The 14,355-nt window shown below is 37.5% G+C and overlaps 1 protein-coding gene across 2 annotated transcripts in view; it reads right to left on the bottom strand.

The window, feature by feature from the left end:
• The window catches only part of PRKCQ (protein kinase C theta), a 135,279-nt gene extending 121,187 nt beyond the window's left edge, over positions 1–14,092 (bottom strand). For both annotated transcript variants that reach the window (XM_044678354.1, XM_044678355.1), the window contains exons 1-2: positions 13,122–14,092; positions 5,702–5,901 (exon numbers count right to left, since the gene is read on the bottom strand). In XM_044678354.1, the coding sequence (XP_044534289.1) occupies positions 5,702–5,901; positions 13,122–13,239 (318 nt within the window). In that variant the 5' untranslated portion in view covers positions 13,240–14,092. The remainder of the gene's footprint in view (positions 1–5,701; positions 5,902–13,121) is intronic.
• Between the last annotated feature and the right edge of the window lie 263 nt (positions 14,093–14,355).

The following is a 14,355-nucleotide window of genomic DNA, read 5'->3' as shown; positions in this document are numbered from 1 at the left end:
GATTCTTTTGGAGCAAAAGATGGGACAAAATGACAGATGAATCCTGGCTTTGGGAGTAGAAGTATTCAATTTCCTTCATCGTGGTTGGTCAATCTGGACAGAAAAGGCATTAAATGGGCAAAGGAAAGTAATTTTGTCAAAGGATTGGAAGACTCTCCTTGAAACAAAAGACCAGGTAATCTAGTAGGGAACATTTTAAGCTAGATTAGTCCAGGAAATGATTAAAAAAAAATGGCCATAAAGAATGGTATATAGCCATAGTAGTATTTCTAGAGGAAATTCAGGAAATCATTAAAAGTCAGTTCAATAAATATTTAATGTCTAATGCCGAAATCTGTTTGCATGACTTCACATGTATAATTGATAAATTGCTTGCCTTCCCGAAGGGGAGGGGAAGGGTGTAAATAAGAGGGAGAGAATTTAGAACCCTAAAATAAAACAAAGGGAAAAATAATTAAAAAATTCAATAGATATTCATTAGGCAACTACTATGTGTAAATTATATTAGACATAGGCAACAAATAGAACCATTTGTATCTTTCTATAGATGGCATTCTGTTTTGGGATACAACACGTGCAAAGATAAAGAAGTAGACAATAAACATTTATTAAGTGTCTTCTGTATACCAGGCACCAGGCTGGGAATAAAGAGAGGCAAACTTTTCTCAAGTTGCTCACAGTCTAATGGTAGTAGGAGGCAATCTGGGGAAGAAAGAGAGCACTAACCATTAGGGAGATTAGGGAAAGCTTAGCAAGAAGTACAGCCAAGAAGCTAAGGATTTTAAGAGAATTGAGGCAGCCTTCAAACACAGAATCAGGAGATGGAATGCCAAGTTCCAGGAAGAGCTAGTATTCTAGTTTTTTTATAAGACAGAGAAATAGGGAAATAAGAAATAATACCAGAAAGGCAGGTTGGAATCAGATTATGGAGGGCTTTAAATGTCAGGCTTAATAGCTTGTAATTTATGAGAGAGGCAATAGGGAGCCACTGAAAATTCCTGAGCATGGTTACATCTATGCTTACAGGAAATTATTTTGTCAAAGAAAAGAAAAAAAGAACCCAACTATATTAATACTGATGATCCAAGAAACTTTTAAAAAGCATTGAAGGTCTTGGTTCATGATCACAGTAAAAGAGTAGTAGCATGAGGGAAATGTGAGGAAAATTTTCTTTTTAGGATATGGAACTTCATTGGCCTAGATTAGACTGTTGAAGAATGAAAATTACATGTATAAAAGAATATGTGACTATGTTAAGGATATATATATATATCCTTAACATAGTCACACATTCATATATATATATATATGTATATATATATATATATATACACATAACTCACTTTTTGGATCAGGTTATTAGGGGTAGGTTGGCAGAAACCTCCCCAATAACAACAACAAAAAACCCCTCCAAAAACATATACCAAAAGGGAAAGGAATGATGTGTCAAGCAGATGCTCAGTAAATATGTGTTGATATATAAATGTGAAGAAATTTATGACTATGAGCTTGATATCAAAATTGATTGGAGAAAACTGAGCATTCTTCAAACACCTTACCACAGTGTCACTGAAGTATAGCATAATTTATGAACAAATAAGTTATTTCTAGAAAACAATGCATTATTGGGGAGGAAGTGGGAGAAAGGATGCTACATTCTCCTTCTCCCCTCTCCACCTCCTCCCACCATAAGAGGGAAACAAAAGGAGTACCAGAAGGAAAAGCATACAATTAGGGAGGATGTAAAAGTTATACATTGGATTTATTATGTTCTTGAAAAGCAAAATCATTATTGAGTTGTGTCTAACTCTTCAAGACCACATTTGACGTTTTCTTGGCAAACATACTTAAGTGGTTTGCCATTTCTTTCTCCAGCTCATTTTTACAGATAAGGAAACTGAGGCAAACAGGATTAAATGACTTGCCCAGGGTTGCACAGCTAGGAAATGTCTGAGGCCAGATTTGAAGTCAGGAAGATGAGTTAGTACTTTATCCATGGCATCAACTAGCTGCCCCACATAATAAAAATTGAATTTTATGTATAGTCTTCCGCTTCTTCTATTCTACAACATTTGTAGACATTCTCATTTTATTGGTTACCAAGTTTAGAAAAAAATTAAGGTAAAGACATTGCATCACATATGCAATGTGTATCATATATAACAGGTCAATTTTTTTACTGCCTAAGAGGTGGTATTTTGATGTAAAAGGTCAAGTAACTAGCAAAGAGGCTAGATTTGATGCTTAGAAAGGGAGAGCCAGCTGAAGGCTTATAGTTGATGAACTTGAAAAAAGGAACCACAAACATAAATTCAGGATTTCAAGAAAAATAAAGAGAAAAAAGCAAAGAAAACTATTTTAAAGAAAGTAATTTTCATTATTATGGAGAGAGAACATTTTTATGAGTCTACTATGTATCAGGTACTGTGCCTAGCACTGGGGAGCACAGATTAAATATCAAACAGTCCCTTTTCTTAGGAAACTCATATTCAGAGAAAACAACACATACAGATCTACAAATTTATACAAATAAAAAGTAAATACAAGGTAATATTTCTTAGGGGCAGGGTGAGGTACTAGTAATTTGAGGGACTGCAAGAGGTCTCAGGTAGGAGGTGGTGGTTGATCTGAACTTTTGAAGAAATGGATTCCAGAAGTGAATACCAGGCACAAAGGATAGATAGTGCAATGGATCTCAGAGCACTGGGCTTGGAATCATGAAGACTCATTCTTCCTAGCTATCTGACCTTGGGCAAGTCACTTCACTGAGCTGGACTCAGTTTCTTCATCTATAAAATAAGCTGGAGAAATAACAAACCACTCCAGTATCTTTGCCCCCCCCCCCCAAATCCCAAAATGGGGTCACAAAGAGTTGGACACAACTGAATAGCCACAAAGGCATGGAAATGGAGATGGAATGTCTTGTCTGAGGAACTTTAGGGAGACCAATTTGGTTGAATCATAGAGAATGTGAAGAGGAGTAACGTGTAATAAATAAGACTATAAAAGTAGGCTGGAATCAGATTGTGGATGGCTTTAAAGGACATAGGAGTTTGTATTTAATTCTACAGGTAATAGGAAGCCCCTGAGAATAAGCAAAAATAGCTTTTTTTTTTTTTTAACTGCCACACAAAGTTGGAAAAGGTCACAAACCATGTAATTGGTTCCATGAAGAACTGAACACAAAAAGGTATAGAGTCAGTGAAATCCCCAAAGAATAATAATATAAATCATCAGCAAAGACAGAGTTAGGAAGCAAATAGAATTCATTGTTCTATCCCTCACTTCTTCTGGCCTTTCATTCTCAAGGAGTCAAAGCAGAGAATTGAACACTTGGACTTGCCATTCTTAGTCTTTGTTACTGTAGGATCATTATCTTTTCCCCCAACTTTGTGTTTGCTGCTGCCATGTTTCTCTTCTTATCCTCCACCCTTGGGTCAGTCCTGATCCTTCCTCTCTTCTCCTTAGTTTCTACTTCTCCCTGCCTTTCATGATAATGATGGGATAATCTGACAAACTCATCACATTTATGTGCTGATGAAGGAAGACCCTTTCTCCAGAACCCAGGCCTAAGGTACTGTATCACAAAGGCTTTTTGGAAACAATGAAGAAAAATTATTTAGTATATTACATCCATGTGTACATTTAATTAAAATACATATACAAGGAGAGATGGGATGTGTGTAAAATATCTGGCATTAATTGGGCATCCACAATATAATCTTTTATGGATTGTAAGAAAGTTAAATTCTAGTGCTCCTATCTCTTAAAAATTGACCACTCTTGAATTTAATTCTCAAATAAAAAATTATTTAAAAGATTCTGAACCCCTAAGCTTTTCATTGGGGTCCATGTTCTACTCACTGCTTTTAAATTTTTCAGAGTTTATGAGACCAATACAAAATCTTAATCTAAGTTTTCAAACTTAAATAGTAGACAAACTCTGGAAGTTAGCTGAAAAAATTATCAGGATGGAATGAAAGGTAGATGTTAAATAGGGTAGACATAGAGAAGTTACACTGATATGAATTTAATAAGCTACCTTCTTTCTCTACCTTTTATTTATCCACCTCACTTGAGACTGTGCTATTGCTATGTCCATCTCTTTAAAAAGATGCCCCCCAAATTGGGACATTAATGCATTGCTGGTAGAGTTGTGAATTGATCCAACCATTCCACAGGGTAATTTGGAATTATGTCCAAAGTGCTTTAAAAGAATGCATGCCAGTTGATTTAGGAATACCACTACTAGGTCTATATCCCAAAGAGATAAAAAATGAGAAAGGACCTGTTTGTACAAAAAAATTATGGCGTTGGAAACTAAAGTGATGTCTCTCAATTGGGGAATGGCTGAACAAATGGCTGAACATATGATGGTGATGGAATACTATTGTGTTATAAGAAATGATGAACAGGATGATTCCAGAAAGAACTGGAGAGACCTATGTGAACTGATGTGGAGTGAAATAAGTAGAAACTAGAAAACACGGTAGACAGTAACAACAATATTGTGGACCGATCCAATGTGATTGACTTTGCTTCTAACGGCAATACAATGATCCAGAACAATTATGAGGGACTTATGACAAAGAATGCTCTCCACTTCCATAGAAAGAACTGTTGTAGTAGGAATGCAGATGGAAGCATATGATTTATCACTTGTTTATTTGGGTATGTGTCTTGGGGGTTTGATTTTATAAGGTTATTCACTTATAGAAATGAATAATATGGAAATATGTTTTGCATAATACATGTACAACTCATATTGAATTGCTTGCCAGCTCCAGGAGCAGGGAGGAAAGAAGAGAGGAAGAGAATTTGGATCATATTATTTTGGAAAAGTTATGTGGAAAAATTTGTTATTTAAAAATGTTCAAAGTGCCCCAAGCAAAATAAAAATGAAAGGTTCTGGCTAGATAATATATAAGATTGGGGAACTGGTGGCATTTTCTAAACCAGCTTCATAGGATCACACATTTAGAGCAGAAATTTAGAGTTCATTTACTGCAATTCCCTACTTTTTTGGATGAAGGAACTGAGGACCAGAGAAGTTACATAATATCCTCAAGATCACATAGGTAAAAAGTAACAAAGGTAAGTTTGAAACTCAGATGCTTGGACTCTAAATCCCAGACTTTTTCTGGGGCATAGTCTTTGGGATACTTAGGAATACTTCTTTCATTATTAGCATAAACCTTACTATGTTCTTCTTCTAAACACAGATGATACCCATCACATTTTCAAGCTTTCATATTTTCTTATTCTCTAGCATACCCTTTACTTGTACTTCATATCTCTTATTAAGAAATCACATTGAAAATACACCTCATGAAAACTGAAGAGAAATGCTTCCCTTTCCCAACCATAGCGAGTGTTATCTTTCCTTCAGATAAGATTATAGATATGTTAGATCTCAATCAACTTCAGTAAAATAGAGGTCACCACATACCAGTAATTACAATTTTAGTGACATTGAAATAAAAATTTAACATGACCTTTAATGCTGGTGACCTACTCCTATCGATTAACTCAAATTTATTCTGTTAACATCTAATTTATATGTAGGTATTTTCATGTTGTCCTCTCCAATAGATTGTGAGCTCCCTGAAAATAGAAACTGTCTTTGTATCCCCAGCACTTAGTAAACAGTAGAAGCTTAATAAATGCTTGACTGACCAATTTATATACATAATACATTTACCCAGATTTCTGTTTTTCCATTGTTTTTCTTGCATCTTTCTGCCAACGAGTAGAGTTCTACGGTTGTTTCAGATATCAGGTCGATGTTTTTCCCCTTCACTATGATTTGCATCACTCTCCCCTTATTGATGTGAGCATCAAAAGTGCTGTCCCAGGGTGGGTACATGGTAGGCTTCTTCTGGACAAAAATTTGCCCATTTTCTATGAAAAGAGAGTCATTTATTTTTGTTTAAATTTTTTAAAAATTTTTTCATTTTTATTCCAAATGTTTACAAATCCAAACAAAACAGTATTTCTATGTACAAAGAAAAGAAGACATTATACAAATGAAATCACATTTCTCCTATATGTTTAGCTTATTTTTCTCTATAGCTACATAATCCACTAGTGTCAACCCATCTCCAACCTCTCCATATCACATAGGATATTGTCATGGAAATCAACATATTCATGTAAATTAAGTCCTTCATGTTTTATCTTTCTGTTCATTTTCTGGAGGTAAAATTCTCAGTTTCTCCTTCTAGTATTCTGTGGCTACATATAATGTACTCAAGGTTCTCATTTCACTGTTCATTATCTTGATAGTTCTTTCTAGGTTTTTAAAAAATCAGTTTGTTTCATTTCAAATGGTGAGTATTCCATCATAATCTTTTACTATCATTTGTTTAGCCATTCCACAATTGATGGGCATCCCCCTTAAGTTTCCGATTCTTTGCCACCACAAAGAGAACTGCTATAAATATCCTGGAACATGTGGGTTCTTTTCCTTTTCCCCTAATCTCCTTGGGAAATAGACCCAGTAATGGGTCCGAGGGTGTCCATTATTTTATAACTCTCTTGGTATAAGTCCAAATTGCTAAAGAGAGACATTTATATGTTATTCTCTTAAACCAGATCAGTATGACAATTACACAAGGATTCAGAGTTGTTACAATTAAAATTATCTTGAGAGACTGATTTTTGGGTAAGAAAATAAGTATTGATTATATAAGGTTTATTGGTTAGGCCAACATCATAATTGATAAAAAGCACTATAGGTCTCTATGGTTGTTTCTCATGACCAGCGATGACCTGAGCTGGGTCAGGTAGCCCAAGGAATACATTTTAGAAGCTCATTATTCAGCCCCTTCCTTCACCCTTCCAAGACATCTTTAATAATTGGTGATAGATAACTAAGAGGTGGTTCATCAACATATCCACCTCTTCTCATATGTACATCATGGGAAACAGGTACAAAGGAAAAGAACCTTCTCCCCTTCAATCATTAAATAAATTCTGTTAAAAAGAAAAACATTCCTTGGGTTTCTGAAGGACAAAGAAGCAGCACACTGGATGGTATCTCTGACCCAGATCTCAGACATAGGAATATACAGTAATTCTCCTTAACATATAGAATTAATATGGTATATGAAAAATAAATTCTCATTGAATGCCTAAATCATGCTAAACAAAATCTGGAAGGCATAGTTCCTACACTTGGGAAAACATCTAATCAGGGAGACAAAATTAAGCCATAGAACAGCATGCATTCAAGTACCAGATCTTTTGGGAAGCAATTAATTCATCTGAAAAATCAATTTAGATAATCTGGTCATAGAAATCAAAATTTACTTTTCTTCTTATATGGGTTGACCTCCTTTCCTGGGTGGAGAATTATCATTAAATTACTTCTTTGGTTTAAAAACCTAGTCTGTGGGAAATAATTCCCCAAAGGCTAACCCTGAACTAATATTATAGCTACTGGAAAAGTGATTCCCACTCTACCAATTACTCGATTTGTGACTTAGAATATTTTACTGAAGCCCTTTTGGTTTCCATTTCCTGATGTATAATAGGGAGACCATGTGGCTGTGTCAGCCCACTGATACCTGAAGAATGACTAATTGAAAAAGACTATGTATCCATTTGAAAGACACAACATCATACTTTTAAGCCCATAATAAGAACTCTTTTATTGTGGCTTTTAAAAAGTCTTTTATGATGAGTAAATCGTAAATTATTCCACAATTTGTATTGACTACACCTTCTCAGGGCAACATTTTTTAAATTTCAGAAGTATAATTTCCTTGGAGAAGAACATTTCTTGACAAATGCCAACCAGCCTTTGTTACCCATAACACTTCAGTGTGGTAATCAGAGAAGTGAGTAAAATTAGGAGAGAGAGAGAGGGCCATGGGAATACTTTTAGGATGAAGGTCCAAGAGTAGGGAAAATTTCATTTAGCAAGTCTAGCCCTGGGCGATAGATTCTATTATTAAATATTATTCTACAATATGATTGATTGGCTTATCCAATTTTTGAGTATTCATTAAAGATTTTTTTTGAGTTCAAAATTCCTAAAATATAATTAAAACAAATTGCTCACAATGTTGCATTGTTTGTAAATAGCTTCCATCTACCTTGGATATTCTCTAGTACTTCCTCCTTATTCTTCATGGAAGAAGAAAGTTAAATCAAAATGTAAATGTTGATTCTGAGTCAACATATCAAAATTTCCAGGATCTCTGATTTCCTGATGTATATAATTCTATGGATAATGTAGTTTTCCACTAGGGCAAAATGCAACCCTTCTAAATCTTGATAGGCATTCTCCATGAATTTGTCAGCTAATGGTGAATCTTCTGATGACAAATCTCCCTGAACTTATCTATGCTGGTCCTTCTAAAAAAGACACAGCTTGGTGATATAGAGTGAGGAGATAACCTAGAGTTAGGAAGACTTAGGTTCAAATCCAGCCTCAGACACTTAGTAGCAGTGACCCTGGGTAAGTCACTTAATTTCTGTCTCAGTTTCTCCAACTGTAAAATGGAGGTGATAGTAATACCTTTCCCCAAGGTAGTCATGAAATTCAAATGAGGTATTCATTGTAAAGCACTTAGCAGGGTGCCTGGAATGTCATAGGAACTTAATAAATGCTTGTTCCCTTTTCCTTCTCCCTAAACTCAAAGCCTTTTCAGCTTATCCTACCAGGAAGTCCCAGTCTTCCTGAATTTGTGCTCTGCTTTTGGTGCTGTTTGGTTATTTCAGTCTCTTCAGACTCTGTGATGCCATTTGGGGTTTTCTTTTTTTAAAAACTCTTACCTTCCTTCTTGGAGTCAATACTGTGTATTTCAATATTTTGTATTGGCTCCAAGGCAGAAGAGCGGTAAGGGTAGGCAATGGGGGTCAAGTGACATGCCCAGGGTCACATAGCTGGGAAATGTCTGAGGCCAGATTTGAACCCAGGACCTCCCATCTCTGGGCCTGGCTCTCAATCCACTGAGCTACCCAGATGCCCCCCATTTGAGGTTTTCTTGACAAACATATTGAAGTGGTTTGCCATTTCCTTCTCCAGTTCATTTTACAGATAAGGAAACTGAGGTCAACGGGATTAAGTGATTTGCCCAGGGTCACCCAGGAGGTAAGTATCTGAGACCAGATTTGAATTCAGATCTTCCAGACTCCAACCCTGGTGCTCTCTCCACTGCATCACCCACATAGCTGCCTGTGCTCTGCTAAATATAACCTTTATGAATCTAGGGCTTTATACCAAAATGAGACATTGGAATAGATTTAGAGAATATTTCTCACTTGAAACAAACAAAAATTACAGATTAAATACTTCTGAGGGGCTGATAAAACCAAACATAAAAGATTCTCCTTGAGGGGACAGGTCCATGGTCTAAAAAGGAAGTACTTGAATATCAGTTTCTGCAGGATAGGAACCAAGTATCCTGTATAGCAATTCAATTCTATGAGCACTTATTAAATTACTTTCATGTGCTAGTATTGAGAATATGAGCAGCTAGTTGGCACAGTGGATGGATGAAGCACTGGCCTCAAGTGAGGAAAACTCTTCTTCCTGGGTTCAAATCCAGCCTCAGACACAAGTCATTTAACTCTCTTTGCCTCAGTTTCCTCATCTGTAAAATAAGCTGGAGAAAGAAATGGCAAACCATTCCATTATCTTTGCCAAGAAAACCACAAATGGGGTCATGAAGAGTCAGTAATAACAACCGAGAATATAGAGACAAATTAAAACAATTCTTGCCCTCAAGAAACTTATACTCTCCTTAGGGAAAACAACATATATTTTCATAGAAAATCTAAAATGGAATATATACAAAGTAATTTCTGTGGGGGAAACAGAGCTACTAGAAATTGAGAAGATGAAGCTAGACCTTCTATGGCACATGTGCTAAGCCTTGAAGGAAACCAGTGGAATTAAGAGGAAAAGAAGTTAATTTCTAGACATTGGGGTCAGAGTAAACCAAGTCATGGGGGATTGAATTTCACAGACTGGTAACACAGACTGGCCAAGAAGAGATGTGCAAAAAAACCCAGACCCCAACAAAAACTCAAAAGAAAGACTGGTATATAGGGAAGGGTTTTAAAAGCTCAACAGAGGAGCATGGAGCTTTGTACTTCAATCAAGAAGTAACCCTGTGATGAGTAAGATCATAGATTTAGAGCTCTAAGGGGACTAAGGGGCCATCAAGTCAAACTCCCTCATTTTATAGATGAGGAAATTGAGATCTGGGGAGATTAAGGGATTTGCCCCAGCCATATAGCCAATAAGTGTCTGAGATGGGCTGGGGTCTCTAGTTTTCTGGCCTCTGAGTCCATTCCCCATCTAGGATACCATGATGCTTCTCTAAAGGGGATACTCATGAGTTTTGCTAAAAAGTGAAACTCAAATTCATGAGATATATTCTGGACCTGTTGACACAGGGAGCCACGAGATGCAAAAGCTATGATACATTTAACTATTCAACAGGATGGAGATTTATGAGTTGGAAAGTTGTTTCTGTGTTATTTTTGGTTGATGTTCAAGGTTACCTTCATAGGGAGGCAGGAAATAGGATTAGCCTTGTGTGACCTTGGGCAAATCATTTAACCTTAGTTTCCTTTTTCTGTAACACAACAAAGTGGTTAGATTTTGGAGATGTCAAATAGACTGGGGGCTTTTAACACTCCCTATGCAGCCTAATCAGATTAAAATGTAATTGAGAAATATTTAACAAAACAAATAAAAATAGAAGAGAATATGTTTTTGGGCTTCAATCTTTTCAGTTAGGTCTGACTCTTCATGACCCCATTTGGTGGTTTCTTGGCAAAGACCCTAAAGGGTCTTGCCATTTCCTTGTCCAGCTCATTTTACAGATGAGGAAACTGAGTTAAATTGACTTGTCCAGAGTCACACAACTCATAAGTGTCTGATTTGAATTCAAGAAAAAAGTCAGTCTACTGACTCCAGACTGAGTATTCTATATTCATGATACCATCTAATTATCCTACAAGAAAACAATAAGGATTTATCAACCCCCCTCCTTCAATTTCACTTTGACACAAAATAGACTAGACGACCTTTGAGGGAGGCCTTTTCCAGCTCTGAATTTTCATTAATTACTAATAAAAACTCTTTGCTTTTATCACTGGGCTTCTTCTCCTCTCTTTCTTCTCAAACCATTCACCATCAAAACACCAACACCAACAAAAACACTTCAAAGCAGAGTTTTATACTCATCCATTTTCTTAAAATATCTAAACACCAACCTGAGGTCAACCATTACCCAAGAAAGAACAAGAGAATTTAGAAATCTAGCCCCCCCCCCTTTTTTTGGAAGCCTTCTACACCTAGAACCTAAATAGCAGCTTAACCTCCACTCTCCTGTCCTTTCCTGAGGCTCCCTCAGGCTCTTCTCTGCCAAGGCCTGACCTATCATGGAAAATATGGCCCCATGGCCTGATGTATCTTGAGGGCAGGGAGTATGGCTTTAATCTCAGTGAGATCTTGTACTATCTTGGGGAAAAACCAAAAAAGGCCTTCAACCACTCCACAGGTTAACCTTTCAGAAAAGCAAAGTTTCCTTTTCTTTTTCTGACAAGATTCTTTGATCCACACCACTGATTAGGACAAGTTCAAACACACAGCCAAAAAGAAATCTCCAGGGGAGGCAAATGTCAGTGAGACCTGTGGTTATAAAGGGAATTAGATCTAGGAGGCCCATGAGGTCAAAAGCAGATCTGAAAAAGGCAGGCATTTTACATTTCAAAGCCTTCAGTGACATCTGAAAGGTTTTCACTTGGGAGCAGCTATGGACTTATTTCTAATCGTCTCAGAGACCTGGGCAGGAGAAAACTCAGCTGGAACTATAGGCAAGCAATGGTCAAAAATCCATTCCCTCCAGTTTGGATGGGTGGAGAATGACTGCAGCAACGCAGGCATCTGGGAAGCAAGCAACTTTTAATTTTGGAGCATTTAAGGGGGAAAAAAAGAGTCTTCCTGGAATTGGCATGGAGAGGATCCAGTCTAAGGCTTAGTTGGAGTTTCCCAAATGGAAAGCTTAGAGTAGGATCACATCAGCTCTCAGGCTGAAGAGTTTGGATTTGGAGTTAGAGGGATGAGATCAAATTCTGTCTCACTTACTCTCTAGAGATTTTAGGCAAGTCTCCTCACCTCTGAGAGCCTCAATTTCCTCATCTATAAAACAAGGGGGTCAGACTAGATGACCGCTAAGGCTCTTTCCAGTTTTAAATCTGTGATTCTGTTGTAGAATCATGAAAGATTTATTGTAGGTGACATCAGGGACTTCTTGGCAGAGCAAGTCTCTCAAAGTCATTTCTGCTTACTGGAGGAATAAAAGCAGAGCGATAAATAAAAGAATAAGTAAGCAAAAAGAATAGTTCAATGACAATAATACCATAAAACAATAAAATAAAAATAAAACAATAAAAGGAAGTCTGAGAAGGACTTAGGCTTAAAGTTCATGGGCTGTAGAACCAGAAGAGCCCTTAGAAATCTTATATTCCCCTATATAGTATATCTATTTTATAGATTTTATATGTATTATATGTTTTATAAATGAGGAATATGAGGTTCAGATTATCCCTGATTTGACCCAGTTCCTTGAAGCAGCAAAGGGAAAGAGCTGAAATTTCAACCCAAGGTCTCAGACTCCAAAGTTGATATTTTTTCCACTTTGGTTTTTCTGACTCAGAACAATACAAGATTTCAGTTGGAATGAGGGTGGCAAAGACCTCATGGGGATGCAGGCCAGGAGATGTGATGATAAAGAGAATTCATGTTTCATACAGCAAAATGAACTAAACATTCTGTATGCTGGTGTCCTCCGATTAGGATCCTTGGGAATAGAATTTGTTTCATTCTTTGTACTTGTATTTATAACAGGAGGAGGCAGCAGGACACAGTGAAAAGAATCTTGGATTTCTAGTCTTGACTATGCCCCTAAATCAACTCAACTTTTCATCCCTGGTGCCTTGGTTTCCATTGGGCGAATTGAACTCCGACGTCACTTCCAGTGTGGAAATGCTTTGGTTCTATGAACGCCCGAGCCCTAGCCACGTCCCAAGACCTGGAGACCGCCCCGGAGCCTCCTCCTCCCTCCTTTGCCCTGAAAAAACTGATTCGGGCCGCTCACCTGATTCCACAGATTCTTTGACGAGCACAGCGCAGTAAGGGCTGACCATCTCTCCTTGGCACGGCTGACAGGGTCCACTGTCAAAGTGGGACAAGCCAATGCGAAGAAATGGCGACATGACGGCTCCTGGAGCAAAGACAAAAGACGAGCACTCCTTCAGGGCTCTCCAACTTCTTCCTACCCCCGCCCTCCGGTAGCCAGCGCCTTATCACTGACAGCCAGAGCCAAGTGGGGCCGATAATCCATCTAAGCATGCGATGTCTTTTTATTTCCCCTGGTGCAAAGCGCGTTTTGTGGGTCTGACCCAAAGCCACAGTGCCACACACCGCTGGGGGCTAGTGTTTCCCTGTCTAGCCCCGGATCCCTCTGAAAGGACCATTTCAGTTCCGTGGAGACAAGAACCCAGACTGCCCAGCACCAAAAGAGAGCTTCAGTGCTTGAACCATTTGGGATGTTGGTGCGGGTTTTTTTTTTTTATTTTTTTTTATTTTTTTTATTTTTTGCTTTGTCATTTCTTTCTTTAGACTGGAGTCGAGTATAAATACACTCAGGAAACAGACAGTAATAAGAAAATGAGTTTAGGAAGTGCCTGCCGACTTACATGCCTGCAAGCATGGGACCACATCATTTTGCCTGGCCTATTTGTGTGATGGGTGGAACAGGTTCCAGGCACTCCCTAGCTGGCATTTATAAAGCTCTTTGACATTTGCAAAATGGTTGACGAATATCTGATTTTTACCATCATAACAACCCTGGGAGTTTTAGGTGCTATTATTATTATTATTATTATTATTCCCATTTTACAGATGAGGAAACTGAGGCAGAGAGTGAGAAAATAACCTACTTAGCATTAGACAGTGTCTGAGAGCAAATCTGAACACAGATCTTAATTCCAGGTACTTTGCTTTATACATTATGCTTCCTATTAGTTTCAGATTGGAAAATTTTTTCCCACAACTATTTAAAATGTGGATTTTATAGGTCTTGATCAATGACACCCAGTGTAAAATACCCATGTAAAACCCAGTGGAACTGCATGTGGGCTGGGGTGGGAGATAGGCTTGGGGGGGGGAGGGAAAGAACCTGAATCATGTAACCATGGAAAAACATTCTAAATTAATTAAATAAAAATTTCAATTTAAAAAACAACAACAAAACAAAAAATAAAATGTGAATTTTACCCAGTAGAATTGCACCTTGGCTATGAGAGGCAGGTGGGAGAGGGGACGGAAAG

Source organism: Gracilinanus agilis, chromosome 5 (genome assembly GCF_016433145.1).
Source record: "Gracilinanus agilis isolate LMUSP501 chromosome 5, AgileGrace, whole genome shotgun sequence".
In the NCBI taxonomy this organism is placed as follows: domain Eukaryota; kingdom Metazoa; phylum Chordata; class Mammalia; order Didelphimorphia; family Didelphidae; genus Gracilinanus; species Gracilinanus agilis.
The sequence above is the reverse complement of the archived record's forward strand: the minus strand, read 5'-3'. Positions and strand labels throughout refer to the sequence as shown.